This window comes from Suncus etruscus, chromosome 14 (genome assembly GCF_024139225.1).
Source record: "Suncus etruscus isolate mSunEtr1 chromosome 14, mSunEtr1.pri.cur, whole genome shotgun sequence".
Taxonomy (NCBI): domain Eukaryota; kingdom Metazoa; phylum Chordata; class Mammalia; order Eulipotyphla; family Soricidae; genus Suncus; species Suncus etruscus.
Genome location: NC_064861.1, coordinates 1,568,233 through 1,587,195, shown reverse-complemented (window position 1 = coordinate 1,587,195; position 18,963 = coordinate 1,568,233). Strand labels below are relative to the sequence as shown.

General features: G+C 45.6%; 1 protein-coding gene across 4 annotated transcripts in view; it reads left to right on the top strand.

The window, feature by feature from the left end:
• Positions 1-18,963, top strand: part of PPP3CA (protein phosphatase 3 catalytic subunit alpha) — a 1,090,725-nt gene that overhangs the window by 119,036 nt on the left and 952,726 nt on the right. For 2 of the 4 annotated variants that reach the window (XR_007502344.1, XR_007502343.1), the window contains exons 12-14: positions 254-351; positions 2,994-3,023; positions 5,905-6,201. Coding sequence is in view for 2 of the 4 variants with exons in the window: in XM_049786915.1 (XP_049642872.1) it covers positions 254-351; positions 2,994-3,023; positions 5,905-6,092 (316 nt within the window). In the remaining 2 variants the exon portion in view is untranslated. Of the gene's footprint in view, positions 1-253; positions 352-2,993; positions 3,024-5,904; positions 8,440-18,963 lie in introns of those variants that run through there. The other 2 variants (XM_049786915.1, XM_049786916.1) reach the window with 2 other exon arrangements.

Below are 18,963 nucleotides of genomic sequence, written 5' to 3'. Positions count from 1 at the left end.
TACAAGTCAGACCAGGGCTGGTTTCTCCTGAGGAGCACTGGCCAGGACATACTTAATTCTCAACCTGTTTGCAGCATCCCACAATGACTTGCACCATTGTCTATGCCTTACATGTGGCTGCCCCCTTCTTAGATGTGTGACTTCGTGCCTCTCTCTGGCTGTGTGTCTGTCTGTCCTCTGGAAGAACCTACTGTAAGTCCTTGTTCCTTCTCCGTTCACACACACTGATCCACCCACCCTTCTTGCCTTGCAGAGAGGAGAGTGAGAGTGTGCTGACGCTGAAGGGCCTGACGCCCACCGGCATGCTCCCCAGTGGGGTCCTCTCTGGAGGGAAGCAAACTCTGCAGAGCGGTAAGAACTGGGGTGCTGTGGGACCCTCAGCTGAGCTCTTAGCACCCCCAGCTAGCCCCCATTCAGGTGGGGCCTTGGCTTTTAGTTTTTGGCAGTGGGAAGAAGGCTGGCATCCCCCTCAGCCTGAGCTATCTGTCACATGTAATAGCACAGAGGCTGACTCCACTTCCTCTCCACTTCCCCACCACTCACACGTTCAGGCTCAGTCAGGGCATGACATACACTCAGGTTTGTGCATGTGGAACTGGGGAATTCCTGAGAATGACTTTTGACAAACAGTGTGATTACTCGTTGGATTGGTCCAGGTGATGTACACCCAGATTCCTTCTCCGGAGGTCTAGGCATTAGGGAAGAAGAGGCGTTTTTACCAGCCACTTGAGAGCAACTGGGAAGCTCAGGTCCCCATCCATCCATTCAGAACATGAAAGCCTGAGCAGCACTGCATTCCACTTTTGGAAAGCAATTGAAAGCATTTCGTTCAAGAGAAAGCTCCGGTGTAAAAATGCTTCACATTTCAGGCCATGTTTTCCTTCACAAAGTTTAGTGTGATGACGGAAATGTCTGTTGGTCTGCAGAACCACTGAACTCGTGACTATTGAGCAGTTGAAACGGGGTTGGCCAATGTGACCAATAACATTTTTGGCTTTGTCCAAAATCTTTCACGTGATTTCAGTAGCTGGACGTGGCTAGTTGCAGCTGGAGCATGGAGCATAGAGCAAAGCGCTGCCCACTGTGACTTTCGCTCTTGTCGGCATCTTCACCATGAATGCTCGCACTAGTGTCCAGTTTTTCAGTAGTGCTTTAGAGATGCTCTGTTGTTAGATCAGCCCTGTGAAGGGTAGAAAACAAAAGTAGATGAAAATATTTTCTACAGACTCGCAGCCAGCTGCTTATTTTCCTATTTCTTCCCCCAGTTCTTTTGGGGTATTTTTTTTTCTGCTTGTTTCCTTTCTAGTCACTGTCACTCAGTCTGAACAATTCATAAAAAGGCTCTTTGTATCACTAAACATTCCTCTCCTGCAGAGTTCCACTCAGGAAATGAGGTGCAGTGTGGAGGACAGTCAGTACCCACCTCAGTGATAGTAAAATTCATTTTTTGGTGAATTTATCTCAAAGTCACTGCCTTTGGGTTTGCACAGAAAGGACAAATGCTTTTAAATAAAGTAAAGAAAAAGACATAGGAGCACACTGAACTTCCTCGAACGTATAGCTCCACTCACTTCTGGAATGGCATAAAGTGGATGACTCATATGCACAGAATGCACAGCTGCCCAGCAGCCCCTGATCACAGCTATTCAGGTCCCTCCTGAACCTTCCAGAGCTGAGGGCCACAGTACTGTAGACAAGCCCATCTCCTCTGGGCATGTCATCTGTCCTGGCTGGTGTGGTATCAGATTTTTCACTTTACTTTGGAACTTCAGTTATTTGAGTCCTTTAATTTCTTTACTTTTTAGATATTAGCCCACATTTTAACTTTGATTGTTCAGTTTTCTTTTTCCCTTTTAATTTAGGAATTTTTCTTTTTTTTTAAAATGCATTGGTTTGTGTTTACTTTTATTTTTGAATTCTCACATATATGACCCAGACACACATATTAGAAATAAAAAGGGAACCCTCAGTCGCCCTGAGAATTTGAAAACGCAGTATACATTTGAAAGTACATGCACTAATACTACAACATCAAGTATTAATGCCTGACCTCCTTCCATTCATCTGAAAGGTGAAAATGCTTAAAGCAGCCGTATGCAGGCCAAGGGCTAGACCTGCATCTCTCTCATGGTGGTTCTATCTGCGGCATCTGAAATCCCCCCCACCCCCATTAGATCATGGTGCATTTGGCAGTTTTCTTGTTCTGAAATATTAAATTATGAGGGAAAAATGCAACTGAAATTCAAAGGGTAGCATTTTAATATGAAACATTTCAGAGTGAACTGAACTGCATCTGATCAGTTCCTTAGGGAAAGACAGGCTGCCCCAGACACTGTATAGTGAAAGGAGTCAGGCCTGTCACAGATGCACTAGGGTTGCTGTGCCTCCTCTGACTCTGCTTCTAGAATATGCTGAGTTGCTCATGTTGAGCACTCTCTCCTGAAACATGCCCATAGAACGGCTGCTCTTCTGGGCACATCCCACCGAATGGTGACGTTTTGAGAACTCTTGTTTCCAAAGTCACCATTGTAATGAGCCAGACCACTCGCCCCTCTCCACCACACACAACCTGCTGGCCTCTGAAGAGTCCCCTGCTCTGCAAGTGGGGTTGCCCCAGAATGTTGTAACAATGTTCGGGATCCCTCTTCAAGGCCTTCACGATCCCCTGCTCCTTGTCCAGTCAGATGTGTGTTTCTGTCTGGCTCAGTCCTGCCCTCTGAGCCCAAGGGAAGGGGACTCTCCAGGGGGTCTGTTCATCTCCCCACTGGAAGGCCTACCCCATCAGTGCCCATGCTACCATGACAGGCCATAGCCCACTCACGATTTCTTTTGCACCTCTCCTTTATAGCATTTGGTTTGTTGTCTGTACCCCACCCAGCCCAGCCTGCCTGGAACATGGGCCTATATCTGCCCTGCTCGTCACTGATTTGTTCTTAGTGTTAAGAATCCTCTGCTCATTCTCTCATTCATTTTGCACCCCTTTTTCTCTTCAGCTACTGTTGAGGCTATTGAGGCTGATGAAGGTAATTGGCCAGTTCCCTTTCTGTTGTGTCCACAACAGATAAGGGCTCTGCCGGCTGTATTCTTTCTCTTCTCTTTCTTTCTCTCTCTCTTTCTTTAATTCTTTCTTTCTCTTATCTTTTTTCTTCTATTTTTTAATTTAATTTAATTTTTTTGCTGTAGCTTGTACAGAGTGTGTGGGTGTTGGGCTAACAGTTGTGGCTCAGTATTAACCAAATGTTCTTGCTTTAAAGGGGAAAATGTCTTTTTATGGTTGGTTGATTGGTCTGGCTTTTTTTTTCCCCCTTAAGGCTAAGTTTGACTTTGTCTATGATGAGCCCGGTATGATCACAGAAAACCAAGGATGACCAGTCTTTATCTGGAGCTGTGTGGGGTGGGGTTTATGGCAGCTGTTTTTACAGTCCGTGTATTCTTCGGGCCGAACCATGTCCCTCCCTTGTATCATTTGCAGTCAGCAGGAGAAAGAAGAATGTAGGATTGGCACTGGTAATTCTGGCTTTACCAGTTTCTAATCACCCCCCCCCCAGATCATTTGAATAGTGCCTTGATATAGTTCACATTACTTTTTTGTCTCTGAAATATATTCCAACATGATCCAGTGTTGGTAATTACCAGTGCTGCTAAGTCCAATCCATTTTTAAACCTCTTTGTTTGTAAACTAGTTATTACCCAGCAGAATATCAATGTTAAAGATGCCTAGTGTCTGTGGAAGAGACCAGCTGACCACCAGATTAGTGGCTCTTAAGTAATCTGGCCCTTGTTGAGTGTTTTCTGAGTGTCTGCCCAGCACCCGCAGGAGAAGAAGGAAGACAGCAGGCATGTGCTTGGGCTCTAGCTGGGACAGCGGTTCGCCCTCTTGCACCCCCTTTTGATGGAGTGTTTTTCACATGAGCAGTGATCAGAGAACTAGCTGCATAGCAAATACTTGACAGCATCATGCATGACCATTCCCTCTGGAAATTTGAAAGAGAATGATAACTTGAAGTTCCCCTTTAAAACAAAATTCTTCAGTTGTATTTTGTTCTTGCAAGGTAACATTTCATTTTTTTCCCTAAAATTGTTGTATCTGGTCCTTGGATACGCTGGGACAAAAGTGCCACTTTAGATGATTTGGTGATCTCGGGGAATAACAACGCTGTAAGAGAAAATACAACTGCTTCCTAAATAGCAGTGAACCGACTGCTATTTATGTGGGAATTCTCTATTCCTCTCGGCAAATTCTAATCTGCAGTGTGCATTCTTGTGGATAGTTTGGCTGTGTTGTGGTTTCTGTGACTGTCTTGTGTTGAATATCCCACCCACCCGTGTGAAGTGCTAACACCTTGTCTGACCAGCAGCCAGAGCTGAGTGCTTAATCTCAGAGCAGGGTGGTGAGACTCCCTGGGGCCTGCCCGGCGACCCTGTGCGACCTGGGTAGTTAATCCGAGGCTCCCGCCCTGTTTGGCTGCTGGAACTTAAAAGTGCCCCTTCTGCCAAGGAAATGCAGGAAACCCCCTTCAGACACAGTCCCGGTGACTGCGCCTTTGCTATTTGCTGACTGGGAGGAAGCGATCGTTCTTCCTGTGTTGAGGATTTCCCCCTCAGATAGTGGAGTCAGTGTTCTGGGCGGGCGCTCACGCCACAGCTCTTAGCATTTCACAGTATATCCATGACCTAGAGAAAGAGAAAGAGCCAGAAGCTTGGCTCCGGGCCTGGGTCTCATCCCACCTGCGTGCACACACCGGGACTGACTGCCGTGGCACTAGCCTGTGTGGGGCCGAAGCGGCCCAGACTAGCTCTCGTTTCAGGATTGTGAGGCCGCTGTGTGGATCTTCTGAGACTCGGGTCTGCCGGTGAGAGGCTCAGCAGAGTTTCCGCGGGAAGGTGCTTTCTCCCCTCCAGCGCCCCCAATAAGTTCACTTGAAGAGAAAGGCCCAAGAGATGGCCTAAACCGAGATTGGGGCCCTGTCTGGGTTGGGGATTGGCCCACTAGCGTGTGGGCATGAAGCCAAGGACCCAGCGACATGACGATTGGCCCACGAGTGTGTGGGCGCAAAACCAGCGGCCTTGCCTTGCATGGTGATTGGTCCACCTGAATGTGGGCGTGAAGCCACTGGGCCCACCGGTGTGTGGGCATGAAGCCAGAAAGCCCACCTCGCATGGCGATTAGTCAGTCCACCGTGGGTGTGAAGCCAGTGGCTGGCTCGAGAGGAATTTCTCTCTGGGATGCCATTGTGAGAGGGTCCCTTCTGTAGCAAACAGAGTAGAAAACTCAGCGCTCCCCCAGCCCCATAGGAGAACCCTAGGTTTTCCCTGACTAGACCCCCAGTCAGCCTGTTGGCTCTGAGACACATTGTGTCCACATGGCCCCTTGTTTCCTGAGCAGACCCCCATGTGACAGGGCCACAAGCAATTTTCCTTTTCCTGAGAGGAGGCGGCAGCCAGGCAGCGGATGTGTGTCTGAGGGACATCATGGGGAGTTCCTCCCGCTCCTCTCACTCCACAGTAGGCCCAGAGCAGAGCAGAGCTCCAAGCGGCTGCTGGGCCTGTGTGAGCTGTTGGCCGGGTTGGGTCCCTCGCTCCTGTGGAGCCCTCCAGCTTCTGCTCTGAGCTGTGCCCTGGTGTGCCAGGCGGCACATGGCCAGGTCCAGTTGGCAGAGATGAGACAAGCGTGTGGGGCCTCAGCAACCCACTGCCCACCTTCTGCTCGCCTGCTGCCCAGAGCTCCTCACACAGGCACTGTGCCCACCTCACCTCTGAGGAGGCCAGTGCGGCTGGCAGGAGGCGAGGGCCGGGCAGTCCTGGCGGTGCCCGAGGGAAGGCGTGCGGCTGTGCCCAAGGCCTGCCTGCCGACTCCAGGGCCACGCCTAACCCGCTGTCTCTTCTCTTCACGGTCCTGTCTAGCCATCAAAGGATTCTCACCCCAGCATAAAATCACTAGCTTCGAGGAGGCCAAGGGCCTCGACCGCATTAACGAGCGGATGCCGCCGCGCCGTGACGCTCTGCCCTCCGACGCCAACCTCAACTCCATCAACAAGGCACTGGCCTCAGAGACTAACGGCACCGACAGCAACGGCAGCAACATCCAGTGACCATCCCGGCACCTCCTGTCCTGGGCCACAGGGCTGCACGGCCTGTTCTGGTTGCGGGGAGTGGGGTGCACGGCGCCAGGACGAGGATCGATTCCGTTTACACTATCATAAAACCGAGGGAGAGAGTATAAAACTATATTTTGGTGGGGTGGTGATTCCACACCTCTTTTGGGGATGTCTTTTAAAAAACGCTTCTGGGGGGAATTAAAAATTAAAAAAAAAAATTTTTAAACCCAGCTGATGCTAATCTGTCCTGCAAAGTTAGGGGAATGAGCAGGTTTTCCTACTGCCTCGGGCACTTGTAGATAGGTTCGGGAAAGGCCTTTTATTATGTTTCTGGACACGAGAACTTTGTCTAATTTCTTACTCTATTGTCCGTTTACAGTTGCAGCACTAAAAATGGATGACATCAACATTTTTAACAAAATGATGTACAAACTAAATAACTATTTATTGATAATGTTTTGCTACTCTTGTCAGACAATGGCTATAAAATGAATTAGGCAGTCTAAAAAAATAAAAACACACAAAATAAAAAACCAGAAAAAAAGAATGTTGCAAATTTGTTAAAATGCCAAAAAAAAAAAAAAAGGATAGTTTGATTTTTGTACAGATGACGCTTACCTCAGGTTTCTTTAGTGTCCCTGAATGCCCTTCTTTTCACAGAACACTTGCTCATTTGGCAATGACTTTTTTTCTTTTAAGTTTAAAAACTGGAATAATTACATTTATCCTGTTTTTTCTTCTGTTTGTATTTAGGGATTTTGTTGATAAATCAAGTTTTGGTGTGGCTTGCTGAATTAAATATTTATGAGTGGTGCATTTTTAAGTATAGTGAACAAGACACCATATTAAGTACAGTGAAAAAGCATCTATATTCTGTAAAAAAAAATCTGCCTATGCATGTTTTTTAAGAAAAAATATGGCTGTATCGGCCTGTATGGGACTGTAATGCGCTTCCTGGTCTGACATGTACTGGAAATGTATGTATACTGGCGTACTTTATATTCTCTAAAATGCTTAATGCCTTTGAAATTTTGTAATCAAAAAAAGCTTTGAAAAAATCTAAAGAGGGAGAGTATTCTTAAAAGTTTTTAACATAAGCTTGTCAATGCACATATAGGTGGTTAGCATGTTTAGCGAACCTTGTGAAACTTAACTAAGTTTGTAGTTACATGTGAAACTCTAAATGCATGGTAACTGTTAATGCCACAACGGTTTAGCTGTTTCGTTCTGTTTTGTCACGTGCCACAAAATTTGTCCTTTTTTCCTTTTTTTCCCCCCTTTGTATAGCAGTTACGGGTTACACTGCTTCATTCTGAAAACAACAACAAAAGCCCATTCACATTTTCTAACAGTTGTATAAGTGCCCAAGTAATTCACTACAGCCTAAAGCCTTGCCTTTGTAATTTGACTTCTGAAATGTTGGCAATCAAAGCATGCACTTGTGACAATGACAAAGAAAAAGCATTTTATATTACTCCTCAATAAACATGCATGAACGAACAGAGCTCTGCCCCCTTTCGTGAGTCTGGGAAGGGATGTGCCCCACGCTTTCCAAAAGTGGAATGCAGTGCTGGCCCTGGCTTTTCTGCAGGCCCCTACCCTAGGCATGGTGCCTCCTTCCACCACAGAAATCAACCCCGGCTACTGGGCCTGTGTCTTGGTGAGATATGAGAGAAGTACACGCCATCCCCTGGTCCCAAGCTGGGACCCTATCCAGAAACTAGAACATTCCTGTTTCTTGAGAAACTACCTGCAAACTTGTTCTAAGCTTGTCTCAGTTGTTTGGTGCTTCGTCTACGTGAGTGGTAAGGTCTGATTTGTTCAGACTTTTCCTCACTGGACTGCAGTTGGTTGTCATTAAGGAGAATTCGCATATTCGTGTAGAAATTCAGCTCGAACCAAGTCCCTAAGAGTTCAGGCACCCCAGTTTCACTTGTCTCTAACCCTGTTCATTTTCAGTGCACTTCGCTTTATGTGATAAAATATGCCTGTTATATTAAATAATAAGAATCTGACTATTAATGATAAGGTCTACCAAAACAAAGGTGTTTTAAGTATATACTCTGACGAAAATGATTCTAAATTTAATGAATACAAACAGTGTTTTCCTGATGACATTTTTCATCCAAAAATTTTTTTTGACTTCCAAGGAAAATACTTTGATCCAGTTTAATAGACTGACTTCAAAATATGGTAAATCTGATACTGAAGTGTTTGTTTTCTTTCTTATAACAGCAAAGAAAATATGACAAAAAGAGATTTTTTTTTTGATTCCTTTCTTTTACAAATTGTGCTGAGGCAACTATGGCATAGAAATAAACATTTGACATTAAAATACGCAGTTGATGTGAGTATTGCTTGGTCTTTGGGGTCAGTAGTTAGTGATACTATTTTTGCATCATAATCCAATCTCCAAGAAATTCACGCAGACCCAATGTTCTATAAATGGAATCTTCTGGCCAGATCAACAGATGTTAGATCTGCTGCCTCCCTTTTAGAGAAACTGTTGAGTTGAAATTTTTGAGTACCTATGTGGCACGCGCGCGCACACACACACACACACACCCCTTATGTATACATGAATACACTCATGGTTACATGTATATGTACACAATCACATGGATGCAAGTGAAATCATGTGGCTGGACATGTGGACAACACAGCAAGCATCCTGCGCCCATTGCCAGGTCATTGACTGCTCCTGGGCTTAGACTCTGGGCTGACCTGTCACTGGTTTTTCAAAGGTTAAGAGCCTGGTGCAGCAGTTTTGCTCTTCAGAAATATTCTCTTCGATGTACTTCATGAAGAAAAAGACTCAACAGAGGAGTATGTGTCGGGGATGGCTCTGTGCATTGGTAGTAGCCTGTCCCAGACTGGGCCCTGGAGTGGGAGGGGCCCAACCAAGTGCCACACTGGCGCACCAGGGAAGCCTGTCCCTTGACCCCCACACATCACACCCTGAAATGCACTCTAATGTTCTGGTTGTGTGTGGTGATGGCTGAGCAGCTTCCTCTGTCCTGGAAAGCAGTTTTGCCCCCAGTTTAGGCCCAGGATCTGGAGCCTGACTCAGTGCCCTCGATCTTGTTCCTTCTGGCTCCAGCTCCCCTCAGCTCCTTGCCTTGCAATGCCTCTGGCCCTAGGGTTGGTTGGTGTGTTGAGCCCTCCAACAAGCCACCTTGCTCTGAGGCTGCCCTTTATTCCACACTGCAGGTTTCGCCAGCAGCTCATTATCCATGTCTTCAGGGGTGTTGGTCTGCCTCTCTGATCCACCACTTGGGTTCTGACATTTGGGGTGAGCTTAGGTGTGGCCAAGCCTTGGCCTGCTTACACTGTGTCTGCTCTGAGCAGTTGGACGTCCACTCATCTCTGAAAGAGGCAGGTGTGAAGCAAGAGGGGAAGCAGAGCAGAGATGCCTGTTTCCAGAGACCTTTCCCACCAGGCAAGGACAGAAGCAAATAGAGACAGCAGAGAAGGAAAGTTCATCCAAAGTGCAAGAGCACCCAGACCTTTTGCCCTTTCCCTGCACAGCTCAGGGTGCCTTAGAACCTGCCTCTGCTAAAACTCTTCCTCTCAGTTTTCCCTTTTTCTTTTTTGTTTGTTTGCTTGGGAGCCATACCTACCTACCTGACAGTACTCAGGGGCTACTCCTGGCTCTGTGCTTATGTGTCATTTCTGGCAGTTCTCGGGGAAACCAAATGGGATGTTGGGTATAGAACTTGGATTGGCTGTGTGCAAGGCAAATGCCCTACCCACTATGCTGTTGTTCTAGCCCCAGTTTTTGTTTCTTTTCCAAGATTACTTTTCACTCAAGGCGCATAGCACCTAAAGCCCCACCATTACCACAGCCATATCCCAGGCAAAGGCCACAGGCCAGGCAAAGAGCACATAGGCAAAAAACTGATTGCAAAGCAAATATCTAGGGGGAAGGGGGGGGGAGGGAGGGAGAGAGAAGAGAACAAATAGCTGATTGCAAAGCAAATATCTAGGAGTGTGGGGTGTGTGTGTGTGTGTGTGTGTGTGTGTGTGTGTGTGTGTGTGTGTGTGTGTGTGTGTGTGTGTGTGTGTGTGAAGTCTATGAGCAGTCGCGCCAGTCACTGGGCGAGAGATGAAAGGAAACACGATTTCACTGAAATGCTAAGTGGCCACAGTGCAGAAAGCAATTTTATCAAGTTTGTGGATTCACTATAAAGCAGAAAGATACTGTCCCACTGCTGCTGGGACCCCTAAAAGTGCCACCACAGGCGTCTGTTATCCCTGGGCCTGAGCTCTCCTGTCCTGGCACAGGGTAGCTGGCACCTGCTGGCTTAAGCCTGTCCCCTTCTCTGTGCCTCAGATCTGGGCTGCTCACAGGCCCCTGCTCGACTCTGTGGGTCCCATCTGCTGTCTATGTATATATTTGCTGGTGTAATCCACGGTTGTCACTCCATTCTATGTCCACATGCTCTGTTTCCATTTGTTACAAGCAGGGCACAGCCTATGTGACTCCAGCAGTCTCAAGCATGATGACAAAACAGCACTTAGAAGGCCCCTTTCTAACACTTCTCTAACTCTCCCCAGTGTAGAGACACTGCAGGTGGTCTTCAACATGAATTGGGGTTGTCCCAGACACCCCTTCTCTGCTCACTGCTCTGAGCAAGAGAGATGAGACAGGAGCAAATGCATCTTGGCCAGAACATGGATCCAGCCATGGAGACTGAATCTGGCCAAGGACTGAATTCCAGGTATGTCTAGCGAATATTGAAGGCTATTACAGTCTCAGAGAAACGCTTGCTCCTGCAAGAACCACTGAAAAATAGTCAACCCAGACATGCCCCTGTCCCCAGAGAAATAATGCTTTTTCATCTTGCCAATATGCATGGAAGAGTTTGCAAAAGCCTGGGCTTCCCAACTGGGTTTAACCAGCACTGGTCTAATGTCAAACTGTTTGGGCTGTGTAACAGGTATGGCAAGAGGGTTTATTCTGAACCACTTGAATGCTCTGGGTTGCTTCTGAGCTAAGTGTTCAACACACATTCGGGCCAGACTAGAGGAATGAATGAATGAATGAACCCCAGGTAATGTTCACCCTGTGGGCATTTCGAAGATGGCTTCAAGCAGCCTGGAGGGTCCCTAAAATCCATATATGGGCAGTGGAGGGCTTTCTAGAGGGGGGCCCTTTGGGGGAAGTGTAGCATGAGCAATTATCCTGTCTGCTGTCGGCCATAATGTGGACAGAGGAGTACAGGGCAGCAGTGGGGTCGAGGGAAAAGGGAAGCCTGTAAGGAACAGACACTCTCACCCTCAATGCAGAGATGATGGAGTTACAACCTGGGATCAAGAGACATTTCTACTGTGAGCTCAACATGCTGCCTGGATGACTGTTTCCCATACAGCACAGATGAAAGCCTGGTAAGGGGGCCTTGCTCTGAAAGGTGCCCTCCTGGGGACTTGAGTCTGCTCACCCCATAGCCCCTCCACCAAACACTCTCGGCTACAGGCCGCTCCCCACCCCCGCTAACCCCTCTTCTCATCCTTAGTCACAAGCAAAGCCGAAATTCTGTTAGTGCAGGAAAAGGTGTTTCCTGTTTACTTAAGAGGAAAACCATGAGGACCTGGCATCTTGTAGGTTTCCTCGGGGACAGAAAGATATAAAAATGTCTTTTGTGTCTTCTGGTGCTGGGAGCTGAGAGCCCTCAGAGGAGGCCTGGTTCAGGTACAGCACAGCTGAGAGGACCAGAGAGCATCCAGGACACCACAAACCATGGCCCCATCTGCACATTCAGCACTTGATCTCTGTGGTGGTCATGCAAAAGCTACTGGATTCCCAGGACTCTTGCTCTTGCTACTTGACAGACCTCTCAAGTTTTATTCAACATGAAGATGGTGCTTGTGAAATTGCCCCAATTCCCTCGGGGATGGTGGGGGGGGGTCACATTTGGGGAGAACACCCAGTGGTGCTGGGGGAGGGGGGGTTACTCCTGGTTCTGCACTCAGGAATTACTTCTGGTGATGCTCGGGATCATATGAGATGCCGAAGATCAAACCCAAGTTCAGCCACATGCAAGACTAGTGCCCTCCCTGCTGTGCTCCAGCCCAGGGATCACTTTAAGTTATGAGTAGAGGATGAATTATCTTGTGCCTTGTTTAGTGTTTAAGACAATGTTTAAGTCCTGGCCCGGACTGGGAACAGCGGAGGGTGATACAGGCTTCACTTCTTGCCCTTGTGGGCACTGGATTCAATCCAGGTGTTGTTTTCTTTTTATAATCAGGCCATTGTGACTGCTTTGTTTGTATTTCCCTAACATGAAGTGCAGATGAGCTGAGGATGTTGGGAGCATAGGCAGGAGAGAAGCAGGAGAGAGAGGACAGGAGGGAGAGGCCTTACATATATTTTTCCAGGGGAAGAACTGGATGAGGTTCATTGAAGTGGTTTGAGTTGAGTCAGACCACCTCCAATAATGCAAGATACAAAAGGGAATGTATTCAGCTAGCCCAGGTCCCACCTCATCCAACTAAGGGACTCTTGGCCAGGACTCGGAGTAAAATCTTCAAGCAGTTTATATAGAAATCACAAGCAGTAACAGTACAATCATTTCATTGTATAGTCTTAATCACTGATTTTTCTTCTGGCTCAACTTTGGTTGCCTAGGGATACTCTGATCCAAACCCTGGCTGTCACGGATACTCTGATTCGAACCTTGGTTATCAAGGGATATTCTGATTCAAAACCTGGCTGTCAAGAGATATTCTGATTCAAACTTTGGTTGTCAACGGAGCCTTTTCAGATATAACATTCCGAGCTCTCTTAACCCCGAATTCCTCATTTCTAGAGGGTACCAGTTGGTTGAGTTAACTCTCTCTGCCTTACCTAAACTTCGAACTTATCTCAAGAACTACTTCACTGGGGTAAGTGATTGAACCCAGGTGGCTTTGGTTCTTAAAATGCTCTCATCTGTGTTCTGACTTCCACCCACACATACCAATCCCCAATCAATATTGCTGAGCTCTTTTCAATCCAGCCTGTACCTGACTGTGAGGACTTCATGGCAAGCAGGAAATACCTGTCATTGAGGCAGAGCACTTGCCTAGGTTTTCGTTTCATGGACATTTGCTGTGTTATTCTCAAGAGGCAATACTCTATCTCACTGAAGTGTTGACAGATTGCTTTCTGTGCAGGAAACAACTGTTAGGAGTATGTAAATTCAAAACTAACTGTTAATATAAAATTAGCAAAATTGCATGCAATACATGTACAAAACAGCAGTTATGTTCTAAATAGTGCATGGCCAGCCTAGGACCCCTAACAAGGTACCACGTGGTCCTGGCTGGCTGCTTAGTCTGTGTCTTGTCACTGGAGGACAGAATGCAGAGGTGCCGATCTGTTCTCAAAGAATTTGGGGAGTTGGAACAAATACATTGAATCACATGACTGGCATATTTTATACCCCAAAACAATAGTAGTTCTATCACTTCTATTTAATTATAATGACTGGAAGCTACACAAAATGAAGCTCTTGAAAAGACAGGATAGAGCACAAAAATGTGAACTATGAGATAAGTCAAGAAACTCAGCTTTCAGGTCATTAAAAGTCCAAAAAGGAAATAGCATTTAGAAAATAATGGTTCCTTAAATTCCAAATTTGATTAAACATGCGCCTTTATAATAATAAATGCAATTCTAAGCATAAAAATAATAAATAAAATATCAAATTCATCATAAGAAATTTACTTATAACCAAAGATGAAATGCTCAAAGATGCCAGAGACACATTAGGTACAGAAAAGAATAATGAATATCTCCAATCCTCAGCACCAGCATCAGGAGGGGGAAAAAAGTCTCACAGGAAATAAGGCAGGCAGGAAGATGGAGGTGAAATGTTTTAGAGAACTGCAATAAAAATAAATGAAGAACTTCCTGGAATTCTGTACTCAGCAAATAGAGCTTTTAAAAATGGAGGCAGAATAAATACTTTTTCCAGACATAGAAAAACTGGAAGAATTTACAACTTGCAGTTCCACACTCCAAGAAATATTAGTGGAAACCTTTGGCAAAAGGAAAGTAATCCCTTCCAGATGGAGCCAGATCTCAGTCTCCATCTGTGAAGAGAGGAAAAAGAAGAGTTACCAGGAGCACTGACTCCTCTAGACATCGATGCTCTCTGCAAGACTTTCAACTGGTCCCATGGTTCTAGGGATACAGCAGGAGAGAGCAGGCTTCTGGGTCCAGATAGACTGTCAGGAGCACTAGACTGAATCACTGGCCAAAGTTTCCTTGTGTCATGGCTAAGAAATCTTGAATCCAGTAAAATACAATTTTCTCATAAAGGGCTGCATGCAAATCTGCCTCGACTCCTGGGGGAAATGGTACATAAGACTGACAAAGCACATGCCTGACCCAGAGGAAGACACTCCTCAGCAGGCAATGGCGGGTCACAGGGAAATGCCCCTGGACAGGTAGCCTGGAACAGGGGACAGGGACTTCGCTCGCAACTGCTCCAATGCAGGAAACCTATTTAAGATAACCTCATCATAGTCACTATGTGGACAGAACATATGTGGGGCCTTATGTACCAAAAAAAATATATAATGGTGTAGTGGCAGGATTAAACCCCATGTTGAACAGAAGACAAAGGAGCACCAAGTGTCTGGAGGGAGGTTGCTTGCCTGTGTGCAGTTGGCCCCGGGGTTCAATCCCTAGCACCCCATATGGTCTCCTGAACCCACCAGAAGTGAGTGCTGAGCACAGAGCCAGAAGGATGCCCTGAGCACAATAAATTGTGGTAAAGAAAAAAAATCAAGAAAAAGCACACCTGGAATCAGAAGCAAAATCAGCACAAAAATAACTCTTGCAGGCTGTGCAGTCCACCAGAATACCAACAGGGCCGGGAAAGATGCTGGTGAGCTAAAACCTTGGCATAGCCCTTACCATGACAAAACAGTCGGGACTACGGAGCTCGCCAAAGAGACAAAATACAGCCACAAAAATTAAATATGAAGGTAAAAGAAGAAGGAAAGGAGCAAATGACCCCTGGAAAGGAGAGTACCAGAGGAAGGAGGCAGGCTCAAATCTAACCATTAAATTGCAAAGGTTTTTTTTGTCTCTTTTCATCTGCAGATGTTCTTACTTCACTCCCTTTACTGTGTCTATTTCTTTGCCAAATGAGTTTCTTTTTTGTTTTTGTTCATTAAATACTTGTTCTGAGTTTATAACAATGTGGATTTTTCTGGTTGCATGGTTTCCATGAGCATGTTCCTTTGTTCCTTGTATATCCTGATAAATGATAGGTACCAAGGAAGGAGCTTAGTTTGATTGGGGAGACTACTTCACACTCAGTAGATTCTAAGTTACCAATATCTAACTACCTTTGCTCATGATAGCAACTATTGTTTATTGCTTAGATTTACCCATAAATTAAGCACAAAGTTTGTGCTGAAAACTCTGAGCTCGGCTTATACTCAGGTCATACGGGTTATTTGGTTAGGTGCGCACACCGAATCAAATGCACGTAGTCTCCAGTCATCTGTCGCCTGCTGGGGAGAGCAGTGGCTTCAGCTCAGTCCCCAAGTTGCAGCTGAGCTGAAGAGGTAGGCGGCTGAACTGAACTGGACGCCCCTGAACTATTTAACCCACAATAATCTGCGCTTTGGATGAGACCGACAGCAGTGATGATACCTGCGAACTCAGTGATGATGGCGATGTCTATGCCGAGACCCTCACATGAGAGACAGCTGAAGCTCTGTTTGGACATACAGATGAGGAGGAGGAGGAATCCAGTTTTGGAGGAGTTTAACCTTTGTGATTTAGCTTGATTACCTGTTAAGCTATGGTTTTCTGCACTTTATTTAAAGTTTTAAAGTGATTGTTGCTAGTTTACAGTTTTTCTTTAATAATAAATATTGAAAAACATTTAACCTACTGATTCCTCAATTATTAATTGTTTTGGGTATGTGTTTTTATTTTTGAAATTTACCAGTGTCTGCTGCATTTTCCACCTATACTCGAGTCACTCAGTTTTGCCAGTTTTTAGGGTAAAATTAGGGGGGTCGGCTTATACTCGAGTATAGAGGGTATTTTATATTTCTAAGAATCTCTCCTCACTGCTTATCTGGTATATCTTGTATAGAAAACAAAATCAGTTGTTGATCTTCACCCCTGTCTTATCAGTTTATAAGGTGACTTTCATCTTCTATGCTTTGAAAGTGACAAGAGCATGTGCTCTATGTGTGAGGAACATGAATACACTTCATTGTATTCAGCATGCGTTGTCCTGCTGCAGCTATTACTGTTCTTGTTCAATGTGCTTTGTCTAGATCAACATTCTCAGGCAAACTTCTATACATTGTAGTGCTGGAAAAGGCCTTCATTTGGTCAGAGTTGCCCATTTCTTTGGTGGAAATGTTCCCAACATGGCTAAAGGTTCTGTATATTTGGTGGCGAGGGTCCCCGGTCTTTGCTTCTGATGGGCTGGCATGATGCAGAAGACCCAAACCCACACTGATGCATCTTCAACTGGGCTTGGACCCAGTACATTCCATTTCAAGTTGGATTGAAAATAGATGTTGGGCCCGAAGAGATAGCACAGCGACGTTTGCCTTGTAAGCAGCCGATTCAGGACCAAAGGTGGTTGGTTCGAATCCCGGTGTCCCATATGGTCCCCCACGCGTGCCAGGAGCTATTTCTGAGCAGACAGCCAGGAGTGACCCCTGAGCACTGCCGGGTGTGACCCAAAAACCAAAAAAAAAAAAAAAAAAAAAAATAGATGTCATTGGTTCAGCTCCCATTTCCAGACCTGTGCAGCATATATACTTAAGGAATCTATTTCTTCCCATATTACTAGTTTATGAACTCCTTTGTAAATTTAGGATTGAGATGGTTTTGCTTAACTTTATTTTTTCACATTTTTCTTTTTCTCCCACATGGAAAATCCTGGGTTTCAATGAACCAACATAATTACTCATTTGATTTATCTCACACTTCATGGGCGACAATCTTAGAATAACAATAGCATCTCCGACAAAATGGTTACTGAAAATATTTTTCAAGATGTATTATTTTGTTTCCTGTAATTATGTTTGTCCTTGGGTACATACTGTTAGGAACGCACAATTTACACTGTCAGAACATTGATTAAAATAATTACTTCTAAGCACTGATGCTACCATATTGGTAAATACTCAGGTTGCTATGTTTCAATGCTACATTTGAAATATAGGCATTGCTTTAATATTATTATTTATATATTATACATAATATATATTTTATATATATTATAATATTATTATTTAATATAATTATTATGCAGAAGTCCAGCCAGATTTGCAATGTATATTCAAAAAAGATGCTTCCTCTGGGCTCTGCATTCAGGGATCAGTCCTGATGGGGCACGTGAAGTACTGGAAATCAAACGCAGGTTCGCTATGTGGAAGGAAATAGCATTACTCACTGTGCTGTTACTCCAGTCTCACCAATGCTATTTTGAGTAAAATGTTTTTTTGTTTCCTTGAAAAATTTCAGTGTGCTTGTTTTTATTTTTTACATGTAGACTATGCTCATTTCGACCCTCCATTAATCAGAGGGTGGTGTCTTGGTCAGTTGGTTGGTTGGTGCTGTCATCCTGAGACTCTGGGCTTCCTGTGAGCAGATATTTCTGTCCTTTGACCCACCTCCCAGCCCTCTCCATCCACGGTGCTTCATAGAGGTGCATGTTTCTCCATCTTTTCCCAACCCAACCTTGTCTCCTGTATGTGACTCCCTGTCTTCCGCTGGCCCCCCGCTTCCTTCCCATATTCCCCAAACACTGGCTACAGCTTCATGTACTTGTTCCATGAACACAGCCTAGTTGATTCAATGGGCGCTGTCCTTGTGAGATATTCTGGGTTCTTTCTAGCCCTTTTTAGAACACTCTGAGGCCAGTGTATACCCAGGTTGCTGTTAGCAATTCTTGGTCTCACACTGGGCACCAATACGCAACATTGAGCCTCCAGGTCTTCTCACACATGTGTTTGTGTGTGTCCATTTTCATCCATGTTATGCATGTGGACATGCCTTTGTATGTGTGCATGTATTGCATCATGTAAGCGTGCATGTGTACACTGTGTGTACATGCATGTATACTTGTGTGCACTGTCCTGTGACTGCATGTGTACTGCATGCATGTGAGTACCCATGTTGGTGCATACATATGTGAGGCATGTGTGAACAGGTGTTTGTGTATACTAGGTACATGTGTGGATGTGCGCATGCCTAGATGTTGTAAACATAAATATACAGCACACTCACTCATGTATGTGTACAATATGTGTACACATAGGGTGCCTGGGATGTATATGCTATGCAGAATGTTGAAGCTGATTGGCTTCCCCAGTACTGGCCGCTGCAGGCACCCTGGGTATCTCTCATGCTTTCTCAGCTTCCTCATAGAGCCGGCAGGATTCGCCCTTCTACACCATGACCCACGACTCATACTTTCATAACTCTTAAAGTTCGGGGTAACATTTCTGCATTCTACTTTGAAGTGGCAGTGTGACTCCTGACTCACCTCCTATGGTGGTGGAAAAGGAGTGTGGGTGGGTGTCGCCTCTGGAAATGGTTGGCCATGTGGGCTGCAGCTGGGATGACTACAGGATGTGCAGCCCCACTAGAGCAGCCCCAGTCAATTGGAACAGTCCTGGCCCAGCAGAATGTCCCGCGGCCACACCCATGCTCTCCTGTGGGTGATGAGCTTCTCCTCCCAGGCTGAGTGGTGCTCAGGGGTCAGATACAGCACAGTTGGCTGTACTTTCAACTTTTATGAGCATTGGGTTGTTTCCAATGTGTGGCTCTTAAAGATAATGAAGTTTCTATGAGCACGCTCATTGCATGTCTAAGCATGTGTGTGCGCGTGCA